The 20,152-nt window shown below is 35.1% G+C and overlaps 2 protein-coding genes across 2 annotated transcripts in view; both read left to right on the top strand.

Moving 5' to 3' along the window:
* LOC138705947 (facilitated trehalose transporter Tret1-like) overlaps positions 1 to 1,872 on the top strand; it is a 256,949-nt gene extending 255,077 nt beyond the window's left edge. Inside the window, exon 8 of the transcript XR_011333865.1 lies at positions 1,825 to 1,872. The gene's annotated coding sequence lies outside the window, so the exon portion shown is untranslated. The remainder of the gene's footprint in view (positions 1 to 1,824) is intronic.
* Positions 1 to 20,152, top strand: part of LOC138705581 (facilitated trehalose transporter Tret1-like) — a 69,579-nt gene that overhangs the window by 22,298 nt on the left and 27,129 nt on the right. Inside the window, exon 5 of the mRNA XM_069834184.1 lies at positions 18,102 to 18,183. Coding sequence (XP_069690285.1) covers positions 18,102 to 18,183 — 82 coding nt within the window. The remainder of the gene's footprint in view (positions 1 to 18,101; positions 18,184 to 20,152) is intronic.

Consider the following 20,152-nt stretch of genomic DNA (forward strand, 5'->3'; position numbering starts at 1 on the left):
CATAATAAGTTCAGATAGGAAACGTCTGACCACTGACAAACTCTATTACATAAAATGGAAGTTCTATCACATGAAGAAAAAGAACACCTTACTAATGTTACATTTCTTCTTACAAGTGTGCTTTACTTGCTAATTCCAACTTAATTCGTTATCAAATATATTCCATCACACCATTAGTTTGGAGATACCGCTGTTGTAGAATTCAGCCGGTCGAGCGCGGAATCATCACCGTACAGCGATCCTCACGTCATCGTCAAAAATAACCCCCTGATTTGCCATATTGTCTGTCCAATGTGGTTTTTCTCCATGATAACGCCAGGCCTTGTGTGGTAAACAAGACCGCGGCCCAACTGCAGTCATTCGAATGGGAGATTATGGAACATCACCATATAGTCCAGACCTCGTCCTCAGTGATTACCACGTGTTCTGTTCTATCCATTGAAGAAGTTCCTGGCAGGTCAGAGGTTAATTTCCGACGACGACTCGAAGACCGCTATTCGGCTGTGGTGTCCCACTCGACCGGCTGAATTCTACAATAGCGGCATGTCTAGCTAGTGGTGCAGTGGGCCAAATGCCTGGACCGCGATATTGACTATGTGGAAAAGTAGTCAAAAGTACTTAGATCACTGCCTTTATTTTGATTTCCCTGTATGTCTATTAATGCGGATGAAAAAAAAATAGGGACAAAACTTCTCGACTCTCCCCGTAATAGTACATAAAGAAAAAACTATACACCTGACAGTTATGACTCATCCCTTAAAATATTTTAAAATCATTCATTATAAAGTTTTGAAAACAACATCAAATCGTGATTTCAACTACTTTTACATCTGTAGTTTAAATATTAGATTATTTGAAATCATTTTTTCATGTGTGCATGTACAAGTCATATTAAAAAAACATGTTAAACTAGTTTTAAAAGCAGTTCTTTTGTGTCTTGCTTTTCAAATTGAGAGATAACTTATTTGTATTTAATCTTTAAAGTTACTCTCAAGTACGACTAAAAGATGGTTACGACCCGGGAATTTTGGAAAACTGTCTTTTTAGAGTCTTCTTTTTCAGAGACAAGATTTTTATGCAGCATATATCTGTGCTACAGAATCTCTGGGTTTGCTCCTCTTCCCAAAAACATACTAAATAACACTCTTAAAAATACGCCATCCATGGCAAGGTTTGTTTCCGTGAGAGTGGAAATTACTGAACACTTAGGATCATGTTTCATTGAAAACTGAAGCTTATATTGGACGAAATAATAATGTAAACCCTATTCCCTGAAAAAATGTCTGCTATAATAAAGAAGAAAAAGCTTGTAAGTATCGAAGATTAAGTGGAATAATAAGTCTGTGCTCAGTAACACCTGCAATTAAAATCATTGTTAAACCATTACATAATTAATTTTATCTTGGATACTGATTACTTATTTAATCTTTACCTTGGGAACAGACGTAGAATACTGTAGTCTTAGAGAAATAAACAAGACATTATGCAATATTCTGAAAACTTGTCGAGTCTATCACAGCCACTAGCTTGCTGCTGGAAACAAATATTAAATAAAATGTGTCCTGTACATGACATATATTATCTCATACATTGTGTCACGCAGTAAATCATATTTAGTCGAAGATATTAGAGTTATACGAAGGTTGGGGCATAAGTCACGGCAATTATTTTTTTTTGTGAGAATTCGAGCGTGGGTGAAAAAATGTGAAATATACAGATGAAAGGACAAGGAATGGACAAAATGTACGGATATTTAACAACACTCCAACATTTTGCTCCTGATATTTATTACGGTCGTTGCCATAACGTTACAGGGTTCTAAAGGTCCTCAAAGTAGCTACCCACCTCGCGACTGTCCGGTATGGAAGGGCATTATCCCCGACAGCTTCTACCAATTCTTTGTGGCATTCTCCCACGGAGAACGGCTATTTTGATATAAGAGCATTGTTCAACACGGTTACATCCATCCTGCAAGGCGCTTCACTGACAACTGATTTAACATTACTCCCTGTTCTATTACAGATAAGCACAGAACCATCTTGTGTTGTGGAAACACACTATGACTACACGGCTTCCGTGCGACATATGACATTTTGTGATGCCAACCCTTACCTTCGAAAAAAAAATAGTTGCCATTACTTATGCCCCAACCCTTGTATTTTACAAAATTACAAGTAATAATCAGAAACTGGGTGTTCTCTGTGAGTTACACAAGTAAGGAGACTTTATTACACTTGTCTCTCCTGACTTTATATTTGTAGTTAATAATTACTAGTTACAGTTGCATTGTTCTATTCCACAGAAAATTTTAATATCAATGAATGATTTGGTACCTTATAAATGAAGATTAAAAAAGAAAACCATAGTCTAAACAATGCAAATTTGAGATATTAAACATGTGGTGGGCGTATTGTAACGGTCATCTACTGAATTAGTTCTTAGTGGAAAAAAACACCATTATTGTTCTATGTTATAGGAGTGGAAATTTTCAGTGGTTTTCATAAAACAACCTTAGTCTAAAGACTTCTTTTGTGAAAACAGCCATTGTCCAGGACAATGATAGCATTTACAAATATCCCATTCATATCATATTGAATCATTTATCCATACAATTTTGAAATATAGTAGATTGACAGTACTGCTTCTTATGTACGCGGATAAAAGCTACTTCAGTCAAAAATACTTTAGCAGGTGAATTGATGTAGTCAGTGCTTTTCTTCTGGAGAAAAAGGCGGTGCAAATCAGTATAGAATATAATATTATAGCGGACGGGGATATGATTAGTGTCCAGCACACGGGAATTTTGTCGTTTTAACTTCCTTTGCGTCCAACTTTAAGATTTTCGAGGTCTACGCGGAATTCATGTTAAAAACATAATTGTTAGTATATTTCTCGGTTCCATGATGAAAAATATCTAAGAAAAGTGCCGGAACGTCGTTCTGGCGCCTTCCGCGAGAAAAAAAAAGCACTGATTGTATTAGTTCTGGAGTCATCTTTAGGTGCAGAAATAATACCATGGAAGAAACGTAAGCAACGAAAGGAGAAGAAACAAGATATAATAAAGAAAAAGAAGATTAAAGGAAAGGCACACTTCAGCTACAACAGAATAATATTTCTTAAAACAACCATTGTCCACAGTTACCTACATTTACACATGTATTTTTATGAGTTATAAGTGTACTTCAGTTTTCCCAGGTTTCTACAACACCTTAAGAAATAACATGATGAATTTCATATTTGATGTGTCAACAGCACCAATGCCAGATAGTATTAATTTCTCCTAAAAATTTGTCTTTTTGGACTGTGGTTGTTTTTCCAAAAAAAAAACCTTCAAATATTTTCCAGTTAGTGAAAGAATGGTGATATTTCAAGTGTTGTTAATATTTCAAGGATATTTATGTAATATTAAGAAGCAGCAAAATTTAATACGGTTCAGTAACAGCACTATGTAAACTGTGTACCATTGTGTATTTGTTTGTATAGTTTTTTTCTATGTGTTTAGTTTGGATTGTTTGTTTGTGTGTTCAGTTTGTACAGTCTTTTGTGTGTTAGTTTTGATTGTTTGTATAATTCGTGTATTTAGTTTGTATAGTTTACGTGTTTAGTTTGTAAGTGCATAGTGTAAGCTCTCTTGGACTGGCTCCCCAAATGTAGTAGACTTTTCAGCTCACCCTGTACTAATGTAGGAGGACGTTGTCCTTATGGGATTTCAGGCTTTTCATATTTCATAACAGCATGATAATGAAAATTGCTGTGCAGGTAAAAAAATTAATAAATGTTCATTCTAGCATTCTATTCGAATATACTACAGGTTCAATATACTACAAGCATAATAAATGTGTGATAGCGGATATATGTCAGAAGACCACAAACATAGATACGATGTACTTTCTGCTAGACGTCATTTTTTCACTACATTGTTACACTTAACATATCAACTCAGTAGTAGATTCGTTGCTGTCCTACTTCTTTCGCGTACTTAGTGGTCAGTACTAATCTGATATATATTTGTGTGTGTTTGAGCAAGGTATTTGTTTCAGGTTAGTAATCAACAATATTACTTTGCAATATGTACACTTTGTCCACCTTAAAACACCAATAAAACAAAAGGTCAAAGCTCTAATAAGAAACATTTATCTAATAGCAAATAATTAGTTAACATAAGAACTTTTACAAAAACATTAAACATAACTACAATAAAATCATCATCTTCGCTCGTGATTCCCAATACCGGTTGGTTTCCGAGGAGCAATGCAGGGCTGGACACCTATGGAGATGTTGTTGGCTCATATTTTCGCTCATTCCACAAAGTAAGCAGGTAGGAGAGTGCAAAATCCCAAAGTGGTGGAGGTGTTTTGCCATAATATAGTGCCTAGTGTTGAGACGGAAGTTAATAAGAAACATAGGTCTATTTAATTAAAACTCGTAACATTTTCTGACACCTGCAAATTGCAATATTAATCTTCAATAGATTTCATTATGAATACAATTGGCAACACGGCAGATGTAGAATCTACATTCTAAAAACGTTCTTCTCTGCATATCTATAATGTCATTCTGGATCGCACGGCAGATTCTGCTCTTGAAATTCTTGAAGTCAGCCATGTGTGTTCTATACAGTTAATCCCGTAAGAATTCCTACAAGAAAAGGTTCAACGGTATTAGATTTGTTGACCTTGGTCTTACATCCTGTGCCAATCCATCGTCTTGACAAATTGTTTTCCAGAAAATTACGTACCTTACATTCAGTGTGGCCAAATTACCAACACTAAAATTCACTCACGTAACAACTAAATTTAACACAATTCCACACATTACTTTAGAATACATTTTTTGTGCACTATAATCATACCGAATATATAGATATGTTAATTAATTTACTGTACTTAAACAGTTTTCTGCATCCAACGCTGGTTTAGTGTCCCTCCAGTATTTCTGTTATCGCTACAGTACTTTTAGAAATAGGCCTATCTCCCATTGTATATTTTTTATACAGTGTTCTAACTTAGGTATTATGTGTTATTTGTTTAAATACGGTGTATATTAAGCAATTTAATCTTAGGTAATAGCAAATACATTTGTTACGCGTCATATATGGAACAGATTGAGCTTATTGTTACTTTCTCACCCACCATCTCAACATAAACCATTGCGGTAAAAATTTGTTCTCCTAGTCGACACAATCTCCCTCACGTTTATTGTCAGGCAGCTGTCCGAATCCATGACCGGTGCCCAGTACTGCATTTCCTTGTCATTCAGAACTTCGAAACCTCGGGGGAAAGTCTATAAAGAAAGGATCAACAACCTTCAAACAGAAACACAAAATCCAAGCCAACCCTACATATTAACCGCAGTTTAGATAATCCACCCACGGCTATTCTAGAATCAACTAGATAGATAGATAGATATCTATCTAGTTGATTCTAGAATAGCCGTGGGTGGATTATCTAAACTGCGGTTAATATCACTAAGTTACACCGGTATTTTATATGAACCATTTCTGTACTTCCTTGTCACTTAGAACTTTGAAAGCCGGGGGAAAGTCTATAAAGAAAGGATCAACAACCTTCAAACAGAATCACAAAATCCAAGTCAACCCTACACATTAAGCGCGGTTTAGATAATCCACCCACGGCTACTCTAGAATCAACTTTAAGTTACACCAGTATTTTATATGCGTCATTACTGTATTTCCTTGTCACTCAGAACTTTGAAAGCCGGGGGAAAGTCTATAAAGAAAGGATCAACAACCTTCAAACAGAATCACAAAATCCAAGCCAACCGTACATATTAAGCGCCGGTTAGATAATCCACCCACGGCTACTCTAGAATCAACTTTAAGTTACACCAGTATTTTATATGCACCATTACTGTATTCCTTGTCACTCAGAACTTTGAAAGCCGGAGGAAAGGATCAACAACCTTCAAACAGAATCACAAAATCCAAGCCAACCCTACACATTAAGCGCGGTTTAGATAATCCACCCACGGCTACTCTAGAGTCAACTTTAAGTTACACCGGTATTTTATATGCACCATTTCTGTATTTCCTTGTCATTCAGAACTTCGAAAGCTCGGGGGAAAGTCTATAAAGAAAGGATCAACAACCTTCAAACAGAATCACAAAATCCAATCCAACCCTACAGATTAAACCCGGTTTAGATAATCCACCCACGGCTACTCTAGAATCAACTAAGTTACACCGGTATTTTATATGCACCATTTCTGTATTTCCTTGTCATTCAGAACTTCGAAAGCTCGGGGGAAAGTCTATAAAGAAAGGATCAACAACAATCAAACAGAATCACAAAATCCAAGCCAACCCTACACATTAAGCGCGGTTTAGATAATCCACCCACGGCTACTCTAGAGTCAACTTTAAGTTACACCGGTATTTTATATGCACCATTTCTGTATTTCCTTGTCATTCAGAACTTCGAAAGCTCGGGGGAAAGTCTATAAAGAAAGGATCAACAACCTTCAAACAGAATCACAAAATCCAAGCCAACCCTACATATCAAGCGGCGTTTAGATAATCCACCCACGGCTACTCTAGAATCAACTTTAAGTTACACCAGTATTTTATATGCACCATTACTGTATTCCTTGTCACTCAGAACTTTGAAAGCCAGAGGAAAGTCTATAAAGAAAGGATCAACAACCTTCAAACAGAATCACAAAATCCAAGCCAACCCTACACATTAAGCGCGGTTTAGATAATAATAATAATAATAATAATAATAATAATAATAATAATAATAATAATAATGATTTATTTTAGCTGGCAGAGTTAAGGCCGTAAGGCCTTCTCTTCCACTCAACCAGCAGAAAGTGTATATACATATGCATGAACTTACAAAGAATTCAACAATTTGATTTAGATGAGAGTTACATGTATACAAGAGTTATTTACGAATTAAACAACAAAATACTATGAACTATTAATTAAACACTGAAATAAACTGTGTAGCAGAATTAAACTAAAATACATAGAATGTTAATATATTTCAAATGATATTAGATAATAGAAAGAGATTATTATGAGACAATTTTGAAAATGCAGCACAATCAGGATGATGTCTAAAGAAAAAAAGCAACAGTGTAGTCAGTAATATTTTAAATCAGTATTATTGGAGTGAAATGCTAATAAGGTTATCTTTTAAGCTGTTCTTAAAGGTGTTTGTTGTCTTGCAGCCCCTAATACTTTGTGACAAGGAATTCCAATGACGCGAGGTGGATATTGTAAAAGATGAGGAATAACAAGATGTTCTATGAAGAGGTATATTTAGCGTGCCACAGATAAGTGATCTGGTAGAATATAGATAAGAGAAACGAGACGAAAGGTAATTTGGTGTTGAGGTGTGCAGAATTCGAAAGAGTAAAGACAAAGAGTGTAAAGTTCTGCGTTCTTTAAGTCGGAGCCACGAGAGACTTGCGAAGGACGGTGATATATGATCATATCGTCGGATGTTGCACACGTATCTGACGCACATATTCTGAGCTCGCTGTAACTTGACTGACAGTTCAGAACTTAGATCACTTAACAAAACGTCACAATAATCGAAGTGCGGCATTACTAGGGTAAGTTTTAGTTGCTGGGGCAAGAAGTTTCTCAAGCGACTCAAAGAGTGAAAGGAGGAACAGATTTTTTTTATCGTTTCTTTAACTTGAAAATTCCAACTTAGATTATTATCAAAAAAGAAGCCAAGATTTTTTACGACAGATGAATAAGGGATTAGCGTGTTGTTAAGGGTAACAACTGAAAGATTACTATTATTAAGGGAGTTAACTAAACGCTTATGTCCAATAATTATGGCTTAAGTCTTACTTGGATTAAGTGCGAGTCCGAAATTGGCCGCCCAAGTGGAGACAGTGGCTAGGTCACAATTTAACTTGTCAATCGATTCATTGATCGTATTGGGTCTGGAATGTATGTAAAGTTGTAGGTCGTCGGCATAGAGGTAATATCGGCAATACTGTAAGTTCTTTGATACGTCATTAATGTAGATAGAGAAAAGTAGATAATCAACCCACGGCTATTCTAGAATCAACTTTAAGTTACACCACTATTTTATATGAACCATTTCTGTATTTCCTTGTCTCTTAGAACTTTGAAAGCCGGGGGAAAGTCTATAAAGAAAGGATCAACAACCTTCAAGCAGAATCACAAAATCCAAGCCAACCCTACACATTAAGCGCGGTTTAGATAATCCACCCACGGCTACTCCAGAATCAACTAAGTTACACCGGTATTTTATATGCACCATTTCTGTATTTCCTTGTCATTCAGAACTTCGAAAGCTCGGGGGAAAGTCTATAAAGAAAGGATCAACAACCTTCAAACAGAATCACAAAATCCAAGCCAACCCTACACATTAAGCGCGGTTTAGATAATCCACCCACGGCTACTCTAGAATCAACTTTAAGTTACACCAGTATTTTATATGCACCATTACTGTATTCCTTGTCACTCAGAAATTTGAAAGCCGGGGAAAGTCTATAAAGAAAGGATCAACAACCTTCAAACAGAATCACAAAATCCAATCCAACCTTACAGATTAAACCCGGTTTAGATAATCCACCCACGGCTACTCTAGAATCAACTAAGTTACACCGGTATTTTATATGCACCATTTCTGTATTTCCTTGTCATTCAGAACTTCGAAAGCTCGGGGGAAAGTCTATAAAGAAAGGATCAACAACCTTCAAACAGAATCACAAAATCCAAGCCAACCCTACACATTAAGCGCGGTTTAGATAATCCACCCACGGCTACTCTAGAATCAACTTTAAGTTACACCAGTATTTTATATGCGTCATTACTGTATTTCCTTGTCACTCAGAACTTTGAAAGCCGGGGGAAAGTCTATAAAGAAAGGATCAACAACCTTCAAACAGAATCACAAAATCCAAGCCAACCCTACATATTAAGCGCCGTTTAGATAATCCACCCACGGCTACTTTAGAATCAACTTTAAGTTACACCAGTATTTTATATGCACCATTTCTGTATTTCCTTGTCACTTAGAACTTTGAAAGCCGGGGAAAGTCTATAAAGAAAGGATCAACAACCTTCAAACAGAATCACAAAATCCAAGCCAACCCTACAGATTAAACCCGGTTTAGATAATCCATCCACGGCTGCTCTAGAATGAACTTTATGTTACACCGGCATTCTATATGCACAATTATTTTTTGATTAACTCAAAATTTTAGTTGATCTAGCTATGAGAATTCCACACAAAATCCACACAGCTAATCATTCCACACAGCAATAAAAAATTCCATACCTTTGTGGAATTCCACATAGTTTGGCAACACTGCTTACATTCGAAGTGAAAAGAAACGTCATCTTGCTGTTAATAGTTCCAGCAGGAAGCTGTGGTATCTGTGGCTCAAAATAATGTTGAACTGAAGCATGCCTACAAAGATTCATAATGTGACTTTAGCCTCAGCGAGAAACAAAGAACCTATCACACGATTTCTTATTAAGCCTCGCCAGTTATTCATTTTGAGCAATGCCGTAACAATTTACGCTACTGTGACGTTTATGTTCAACACAACATGCGGATTCTCGTTTTCCCAGATTCTGCAATTGTGTCTGTGACTTTTTCTCATACATGGGAAGTCGCCTCATCAGACAAACACACGTGATCTAAGTATGAGTTGTCTTCGTTAAGTTTTCGTAAGATATTCACAGCAGAAGCAAGCCTTTAAAACTTTATTGAATTTCGTATCCTGGCAGAGGCAAACGTTTTGCGAAACATTATCAAGTTGGAGTTGCAGATTGCTTGTCGGATTGATTTTATTGGGCTTCCTATAAACCATGGATGTCGAATTGTACTCCGGAGCCGTGAAAAGATTTCTTGCTTGCCGTTGCTACCGGTCTTGTGCTAAGCTCCAACAAGTTGACCAAAGCAGGATGTTTTGATACTAACAGCGGCGGCTGGTGAATTTAACTTGATTATTTTAACTTCATTTTATTATTAGTAATATTATTTTATTATTATAATTGTTGATGATTACTAATATTTGCTACTGCTTGTATTTTTAACTTACTTAATCACGTTTGTAAAATTATAAGCACATACAATAACGAAAATAATAAAACATATAAATTAAATTATTATAGTCTACATTCATCTACTGGATAATTATTGAGTTTTCCTTGATTTTTCTATTTGAGTCCTCTTTGTTGTCATAATTTTGTCTATTTCGAGTTCCATCTTTGAGCAACACACACGTAATAATTTTTTTTTTATTTTAGTAGGTTATTTTACGACCCTTTATCAACATCTTAGGTTATTTAGAATCTGAATGAGATGAAGATGATAATGTCGGTGAAATAAGTCCGAGGTTCAGCACCGAAATTTACCCAGCATTTGCTCAAGTTTAGGTTGAGAGAAAACCCCGGAAAAACCTCAACCAGGTAACTTGTCCCGACCGAGAATCGAACCTGGGCCACCTGGTTTCGCGGCCAGACACGCTAACCGTTACTCCATAGGTGTGGACACGTAATATAATAATAATAATAATACCAAACAGACAAAATTGTCCCAATAAAGAGGACCGAAAGAGCAAAATAAAAAAACTCAATAATCATCCAGTAGGTGAGTGTATAATAATTTAATTTATATGTTTCATTATCTTTATTATTGCATGTGCTTATAATTTTACCAACGTTATTAAATACGTTAAAAATACGTGCAGTAGCAAATAGTAGTAATAGTAATCATCAGTAGTAATAATAATAATAATAATAATAATAATAATAATAATAATAATAAAATGAAGTTAAATCAATCAAGTTAAATTTACCAGCAGCCGCTGTTACTTGAGCGCCAAGCAGTATCAAGTATCAAACATCCACTCCACCTCCTGCTTTGGTGACACGTTGCAGCTTGTAGCACAAGACCGGTAGCAACGGCAATCAATAAATCTTTTCACGGCTCCGGAGTACAGTTGGGCATTCATGTTATAAACGAATATCTTCTTCAAAAACTTTCCGTTTGAAAGCTTACCGGTTTCCATTTAGTAGAATGGTTTTTCCGTCTACAAACTTGTCAAGTGTGATGGTTGGTTAATAACCACAAGCAGGAAGTTCGCTTCAGTTCAGTCAGCGAGGAGTACAGAATATGTCACCCGCGCTTCGCTCTTCTCCCGTTCGCTACAGACGATACACAGTATGTTCACATAAACAATGCATAGTGGCATTCTATGGAACTGTGTATAGTTGTGAATAGTTTGTTAATTTATTTTAATAGTTTCAGTTTTTAATAAAGTCGGCTATTTTGTTATTATTGTATTATTTACGTGATATTAATAAATATTATGCATGATTTCAAAAGAGTAAACTCATCTGTTATTAAATAATTTTGCAAACAGGAGTGTGTAACACTGGTGCTATGCATTCAGTTGCGTTACAGTCCAAGTTCAACATCAGAATTACGAACTTCCTAGCTGTCATTGCAATAGAAATTAAAATTTTTCTTAAAAACAATTATGGGTTTAATATTATGTGACACATACGAGATACAAAAAGCAGTTGTTCACCTGATAATAGTAAGATATACTGCATCATATTTCAATTTGCTCCAGTAATGTCTTGCGGCGTAGAACGAATATTTTCAGAGTACAAATATTGTTTTCTTTTTTTCTGAAGATAAAAGGATTATTTCTTTTGATAAAATGAAAATATTCATTCTTATTTGTTATAATGAGGCTAGAATCATAATTAATTGTATACTTTGTATATTATTTTATATGTATGGGTAAATTATTTTAGTTTGGGAGTTACGAAATTTATAATTACAAATGATTGTTTTTTATATTATTCATTTATTATTTTCTTGTTCTAAGGCTGTGGACGATTGGAGCACATGTTTGGTTACCACATGTCATTCTGGTTCAGTGACGTTGAATGATGCGCTATTATTTTTCATTCGGTAGAGATATAGTCCAAGCTCACACAACTTAACAGTTTTGGTACCAACTTCCTAGCTCTGTTAATAAGCCATAAAAATATTATTTACAAATTTGGAGTAGTTTCACTTGAAAAGTGAAGCTTAATTGTACAAACTGTGATATGACAAACCAAAAGAAATTTCAACATAAGATATAAAGAACACAAATCAGACTTCCGGAACAATCGCAACAAATCTAAATTTTTCGCCCATTTACTTGAGACCGGATACGAACTGAATGACATTAGTAACACATTACTATTTTTGAAAATAGTAAACAACAGTAGATTAATTAACACAGCCGAACATCACAATCAAGACATTCAATTATTATTAAATGAACACATTACAAACCCCAAAACCCACTACCTATTACCAATTAAAAACCACTCATCGATCAGTTATGTCAAGTGACCGATCCCCTCCCCTCCTCTCAACCTGTCACGTACTCCAATTAATTAAACTAGTCCACATTTGTAAATAATATTGTTATTCGTTATTAACCTATCATCACACTTGATAAGTTTGCAGACGGAAAACCGATTCCATTAAATTACATTCCATCAACTTATCTGAAAATATAACTATAAAAAAAATACCGGTTTTTGATAACAAGCTTCCAGTTTGCTTGAACTTTATGTCCCAGGACATTATTCTCTTACAATCAGGAATGGAATAATGACTTTTGAAGGCTGAGCTCACGACAAAACCGGCCCTATATATGCCTAATACACTTTGATTCTGGTAACGAAGGACATACGAGATTTTCTCCTAAAGCTTTCACATGGCTGTAGCTTTATATAATTAACAGTTAGTTTATTTTTCAGTCTAGTTACGACAGCACGGCAACGACATTATTCTTACACAGACCTGCAGAACTGTAGCTCCTCAGAGCGACTACCTTACTACCTCTTCTTACTCCACCCACCTTTTCTACAAGTGTGGCCATGGCGTTCTAGTTACGCTCGACTGCATCAACATTCATTCTCGCGGCGGCAGGTACACAATACGCTATCAAGAATTACAAATGAACAGATAATAGAATCCTTAGGAACATACTTTTAGAAAGTAAGAGAAAAATGAAAGAGGGATAAAAATAAGTTAAGACATGTAAAATAAATTTTAAAATGTATGTGTGCATATAATGTAAGAAGCTCTACCTATGTACAGAGTATATCGTCCTATTACTAGTAAAGCCGATTAGGTCCACTTTTTGTGTAAAATAAGTTAAGTACAGTCCTCGACTTGTCTTTCCGTGCTCTGTATTCTACTAAAATAAAATAAGTCCGAAATGTTGCATGCAGGCAACAAACCAATTACTGTATTTGAAGAATTTATTATGATTTCTCGTGAATTAATAAAGTTTTAATTCCCGTTGTTACAAAACTTACATTACTGGTCTTAACTGGTTTTACTAGTAATAGGACGATAAATAAATTGTACGTTGATAAGTGAGGGATAGCTATATGACCGGATATCAATGCTGTCATTCAACATTGTAACGCACTCCAGCCAAATAAATAAATATATAAATAATAAATAAATAAATAAATAAATAAATAAATAAATAAATAAATAAATAAATAAATTACACAATACGCGTACTGCAGTTTAAAGAGAACTGGAACATGGCATAACGTAAACCTGTGAAGAAATACTACTTCCAAAGGAATTGGGAATATGATTATTTTGTTGTTGAAGACGAAAGAAATGCTTGTTTACTGTGTCCCATCCAATTTATTTCTACTCGTCCTTTCAATATTAAACCACATTTCAACAAAACCCATATTAAGAATTAAGAAATGCACAAACTTTCGGGTAAGTTCATTATTACTGACTGTACCTATAATGACTATTTATTTATATACTGTTAAATTAAGGACGTCACTCGTTGTGTTCATTTTGAATTGAAATTAATAGTGACTTTCAAGGTCCATTACTTAAATGCTATAAATTTATGTTTCCGTAGATGATGTTAGGAGGAAAGTTTTCGAAAATCTAAAGCAGGTTAGGTGCAAAGAAATCTCAAAAAACTACCGACAGGAAATCTAGCATAATTGTAAATCTTGAAACGAGATAACGCATTATCAATACAATGAATTTATTACAATCCTTTTTGAAAATTACATCCCGCCACTGATGGTCCTTTGAAAGGGCAGAGAATGTAAAAACTCTACGCGGAAGTCGATCATCACCAATAGAAGTGGAGTGAGGCTGACGTCATATTTCCCCTACTTACGGGTTCTGCAGGCCTGCTCTTACATATTGCAGGAGGTGCACTACCGAATTATGTCTGTTTGTCGTGTACATTTTTAGTTATGATTATTCCTTCCATTGGTGTTTTAAACAGAACATGGTGTATGTATGCTGGTTCTTAGTCGTCTGTTCATAGCATTTAAACTGAATAACTTGGAAACAGAATATACTATAGGAAAAGAGCGCCAGTTAATGATAAATGTTTAGTATTGATACTCAAAATAAATTATCATATACAGGTACATACTGTTGAAGAAATGTGTATTGCTATTTATTCAATGAGGAAAGACCAATCGGCGGATTCCTGATCAGGACAAATAGAACCGAAAAGTTAATAAAAATCATACTATGCACATACACGTGGTGTGAAAGTGCAGAATTCGTCGCCTCGTTTCCTCAATTCTGCGATGTTTTTAAAATTTAATCAACGTTCAGTAGCAGTTTCTTTCAGAAGTCAACGTAGTTACTATCTTCGTATGTTTTCGCTTTCTAATTTGCAGTCATTTTGATTGTAACGTCTACATTTGACCTACACTGATAGAAAAAATGAAAGGATGTATGAAACGATTTCTTACATTGACATCATTAGAATTTGGTCACCTTGAAAACGCTTACGTCATACATAATTGATAAACCGTGGATAACGGATAAACTCAACAACGTAAATGCTAATTCTTGTACACAAGGAGAGTCTGCTTATATGCATAACCTAGTTGGAAGAGTTTATTACATTAACTAGCCATACTCGTGTGCACTTTGTAGAAATAAATAAGTTATAGTTGACTAAATCTATAATATTTTCAAATATAGCTTTGTAATTACCAGGCAGCGCATTTGTGTTCCCAAACGTACAGCCACAGCGGATCGAGTAATTTCTTCTGGTACATATATTACGTGACGTGGATTCATAAGCAGGGCAAACAGGTACGCATAGACTATGAATCATAGAACAATACAGACTCTCCATCGTCAATGATGTTTATGTAAAACACCAAGTTACGATTACTTTGTGATCTGATTCTAATACTGAGTAAGTTGAATTTTCATTCAGACTTTTGCGTTAATACTATTTTAATTTATCAATCTACTGTATGTTATATTGTGTTTAATTTTGATCTGTATTTTTTTAAATAATATTCTAAGTGGGCTCGTTTCTCAACACAAGTTTGTCCCATTCAAATGTCGTTAGAGCCTAAATTAATTTAACTCAATTTGTAAAATATACAATATTTATTTCTTATTTCAAACACGTTACAAAGAACACATCACAGCCATAACAAAATTACAAAACACTGCCACATATGCAGAACACATCACAAATGCTAGCCACACATACAAAGACATCAACACAGACATGAAAATTCTACACATCCAACCAAAAAGCCAGAAACTAAACACACTAGAACAATACGAAATATACAGACACACAAAAACACATCCAAATAAAATTCTCAACACACAACTCAATTTCAGAACACACATACTCTTTGACTTCACATTACATTACACAAACACACCCCCACAGAAACAAAACAAAAGGCACCAAGACCAGCAACAGCCAGTTCTGATGATGGCCAATAGCAGGCCGAAACATGTTAACAATGTAATATAAAATTTAACACGTGAAAGACACATAATACGTTTTCCGAAGCGCTATAGTGTTAAAAGTTGCGTAATCAAGATGCATGCTACTTTTGTTCTCCGATGCTGCAGCGTATCTATAGGGTAAATTAGGGTCTGTTGGACAGTCGGGCATGTTGGATACTTTGTACTTTAACGTGTTACCTTGCCACTTGTGGGCACCACATTCTGCTAGAAGTCAATGACGGAAGTAGCCACGAGTGGGGCGACTTCCGTCATTGACTTCTAGCAGAAATTGGTGCCCACAAGTGGCGAGGTAGCACGTTAAAGTATAAAGTGTCCAACATGCACGACTGTACAACAGACCCTAATTTACCCTATGTTAAAATCTGCAAATGCTCTCAAAGTGTTCTATCTGAACCTAATACACATCACATGCCTCACTAATGCTCTGCAACGTGTTACCGAAGAAATAAGAACGAACTTGCGTCAAGTCAAACTTATTATATCCATAAAAGAGATTTGTTAAAGCTTCTCAAAGACTTCAATGCTACAAACAGCAATTGTTTGCTGTGCCTCTGCCTGCAGAGTCAGTATTTCAAGGTGGGGTACCTTGGATATGAGCCATAAACTTCTACGAACATTTTGAAATTTGTAAAATCGGTACAGTAGTTGTAATGTTCTTGGCAGTGTCAGCTCTTCCACTGCATGACGCTCAAGCTGCTTTCAGGGAACCTAAAATGGAATGTTCAATTGCAAACATTACGATTAGTTTTGGTTGACTTCCAGAGAAGATTACAGAATAAGAATCTTGAGGACTTTCCTTGCAGGAATCCATGGTTATTATAGAAGGTATAAAACAAAAGCTATTTACTGTCAAAAGGAGAAGTTGTAATAAACATTCCTCGAAAATTAAAATTATAGACAGTAGGTGATATACATTGCTAAAAAAAAAAAAAAAAAAAAAAAAAAAAAAAAAAAAAAAAAAAAAAAAAAAACCATGACGGCCTTCTCTCACACCCTTCACCACTTAACTGTTAGCCGAGTTGCCAATTCTTAAAAGTCATTGTCATATTGTACTTCTGCGACGCGCCTAAGGGTTGAGAAGAAGATCGGTGTTTATGAGGACTTACCAATTCCAGGAAGAGAGGCCGTCATGTTTTGGAGCAAAGGATAGAAACCCCTGTTACTCTACTTTCCTCACTGTATGCAAGATCTTGAATGGTGAAGGGATACAATCTCCAGAGGTCATAGCCCCAGGAAAAATCGTCTTACTGAAGTACAATCGTGTGCATCTTGCAATATAGAAATATCGTTTTCTACTACAAGAACATTTTATTGACAGATGTCTCTCACTTACACCAGAAAATATGGAGAAATGTCTCATACTGCACTGTGCAATGAAATAAACAGTGTGTGTGTTCCTATTTCTTAACTTCTTGAATAATTTATAAAGAAACTGGTTTTTGTGTTATTTTTTCTATGAATAGGCCCATATAAACTTACAGCAGATTGTGCAATACGATATTTTACATTATACGAGTATTAGGAACAACCTTCTAAATATTCGGAAACTGTTATGGAACCTGTGGAAGTGTAGTTTGTATGCAGTGCTTAAAATATCAAAATAGAAAATAATTATTCTTGAGCACTTCGAAGCAAAGGGAGCAATAAGTATTATAAGAAGGATGTCTGATGAGTGAAATTAGCAAATATTTTCTATTTATAATGAGTTAGAACCCAGAAGATGATTATGATGATAATAATAATAGTAATAATAATAATAATACAATAATAATAATAACAATAATATAATAATACTAATAATAATAACAGTAACAGAATGATTTGCGGTTCCCTGGTTGAGAATCACTGCTCTAGACTCAACAATTTTGGGATGGCAGATAAGGGACTCGTTTCAGATTTATAATCTCAAGCTGTGAGATCCCCAGTGACAAATTTGATCTAGTCTATATCATAGCTGGTGCTTCCTCAGAGTTATGCATGCAACAATGTAAGAAGGACGAAAAAGTTTTATTTTAAATTTACAAGTCAGACCGTGGAGAATTTTGCTTGTTTTACAGATAGTGCTCAATAATAATACTTCTGGCAAGGCTGATAAATACTACTGTCAAATTGTTTCTTATAGTCTACGAGTACTCCAGTTCTTAATTATAACCTCATCGACACTGACTGAATCCTGCTGTTGAGAAATTGTCTTCCAACAATTGATAATGGTGCAGTAAGTATTGTCTATTGCGTCACTACATTGACTGAAACGATGTGCTTTAATTGTTTCAGAGTAATCACTATGGAGGTGCTACTATCTGGAGAAGAGATACAAACTCGTACAGTAAGCAGGTTTCGGGAAGTGCTGCCACAGGTATTTGTGTGCTACAAATGATCCCCATCTGCGTTGTACAAATAATAACTTTTTAAAATAGAGTAGCACGTACATAATAAGTCGATTAGAAACGTTGACCTATATCTCCAGAATAAAACAGTGCACTGCAAACTATCATAATTAAAATACGTCAGTATAAAAATTCGGCCGAAACTGAGTCCTATAAGACCACAGCCTGAACTTTAACCAAAAATATTCACTTATATCCATTGTATAACCACAGATGCTGGCACAAATTTTACTGGTCGTCGGACCAACGGGAGTCCACATAATAATTATTAATCTAGAGGATCCGTCACAATATTCACAAGAAATCGATTTTATTTTCTTTAACCTGAAATATTTAATAGTAGCCCTTAGCCGAAGTAACACTTTTCATCTCTTCCACATGTGCAGTTTTCTTGCAGTCCTCATAATTGGAAGGTCTCCATGAGTGAAAATAAGAATATTCTTACGTAGGAGAAACCATAAAAGTACTGTAACTTTTAAGGGGGAAAATAATGAAGTGACATTTCTGGTCTACATAATGAAAAACATTTTCTTCAGATAGGTACAAAAAGTCTATGTGATCAGGTGAACAAGTTATGCTTGTTTATAGTAGTCTACTAAGCAAATGATTTCGTATATTTTAACAAGTCTACTCAGCAGATGATTTCGCATATTTTGACAATCTCAAAAGTACATTCTGAGACAATAATATGTACATTAAATTTACGTTTGAAGATAAAATTGAGACAGTGATTACAATGTTATATGGACAAGCCGAGTTGAAGATGTTAGTCTCACTAATATCTCAACAATGGATACATTTTTAACTCCACTGACTAAGAAATAGTGACCAACTTCAAGGATTACTTCCCTACTCGAAATTTTTAAAATTTATGATTAATATTATTGTAAGGAGTTAGGTGAAACCTTTTTGTAACCTTTACTTCCATTCTTTTCCAGATATTTGTGTGAAAAAAATACTTTTTACTTTTATTACATAAATTACAAGCATAGACATTACCTGGATATTGATCCAGATTTGAGACAAAATATACGAAACATAGAAACGGATATGGAGAAAAATGAAAGAGAGAAAGGAAGCATGATTTTTGACACCACAATTAGGATGAGTAACTGCTGGACATGTTATATTTTGCTCAAATATCGTCTAATAGAAGTTATTAATGTTACATTAATCTTCCCCTCCGCAGAAGTCGTTTTTATTGATATTTTGTGGTCTTTTTTTTACTAATCAAGATGTATCCCACATTTTTTTTCCAACTAAATAGTTTCGGATAGATACTAACTACCATACATATATCAAAATTCAAGAGTAGGAATGCATGGCTTAGTTATTTTAAGAACAGGACGTTCACAGTCCTACGGCAATTGGGAACCATTGTCGTATAATTATTATCTCTAACTTTTTTATGATCACTTGAGGTCTAAATATATACAGAATGTTTCACATAACTCTGCGACCTAAAATATTTTCGAAATGAAACAAGGTGTGAAAAATCTACTTGTGCAGGCATGTGCCCATGTCAGAGGCTCACACAATGGGAGAATATTCACAATCCAGAAACTTAAAACAATATCACTTTCAACTCAAGGTTACCTTTTTTTTTTAAATGGAACATATATGTTTTTTTCTAGCGAACTGGACATACAATTAGTGATAACAGAATTGGTTTCACTTCTCTAAACCTCATGCCTTCTGAAATAACTAAACATTTAAAAGGTGGCAACGGCGACACTGTTTATGACGTTATGCAAAGAATGTAGTACTGTACACACAGCAAGGATTGCTTGCAATATCTCTGTACTAAAAGCGTGCATTAAACAAAACAAATTCAGTACAGCACTCTCCACTTCTTAGTGTACTAATGTCTCCTGATCTGGTTTGCTCTACCTCTGTTAGTGTCAAACCGTAGCCTAGTAATATTTTGTTTACGGATGA

This window comes from Periplaneta americana, chromosome 9 (genome assembly GCF_040183065.1).
Source record: "Periplaneta americana isolate PAMFEO1 chromosome 9, P.americana_PAMFEO1_priV1, whole genome shotgun sequence".
Taxonomy (NCBI): Eukaryota; Metazoa; Arthropoda; class Insecta; order Blattodea; family Blattidae; genus Periplaneta; species Periplaneta americana.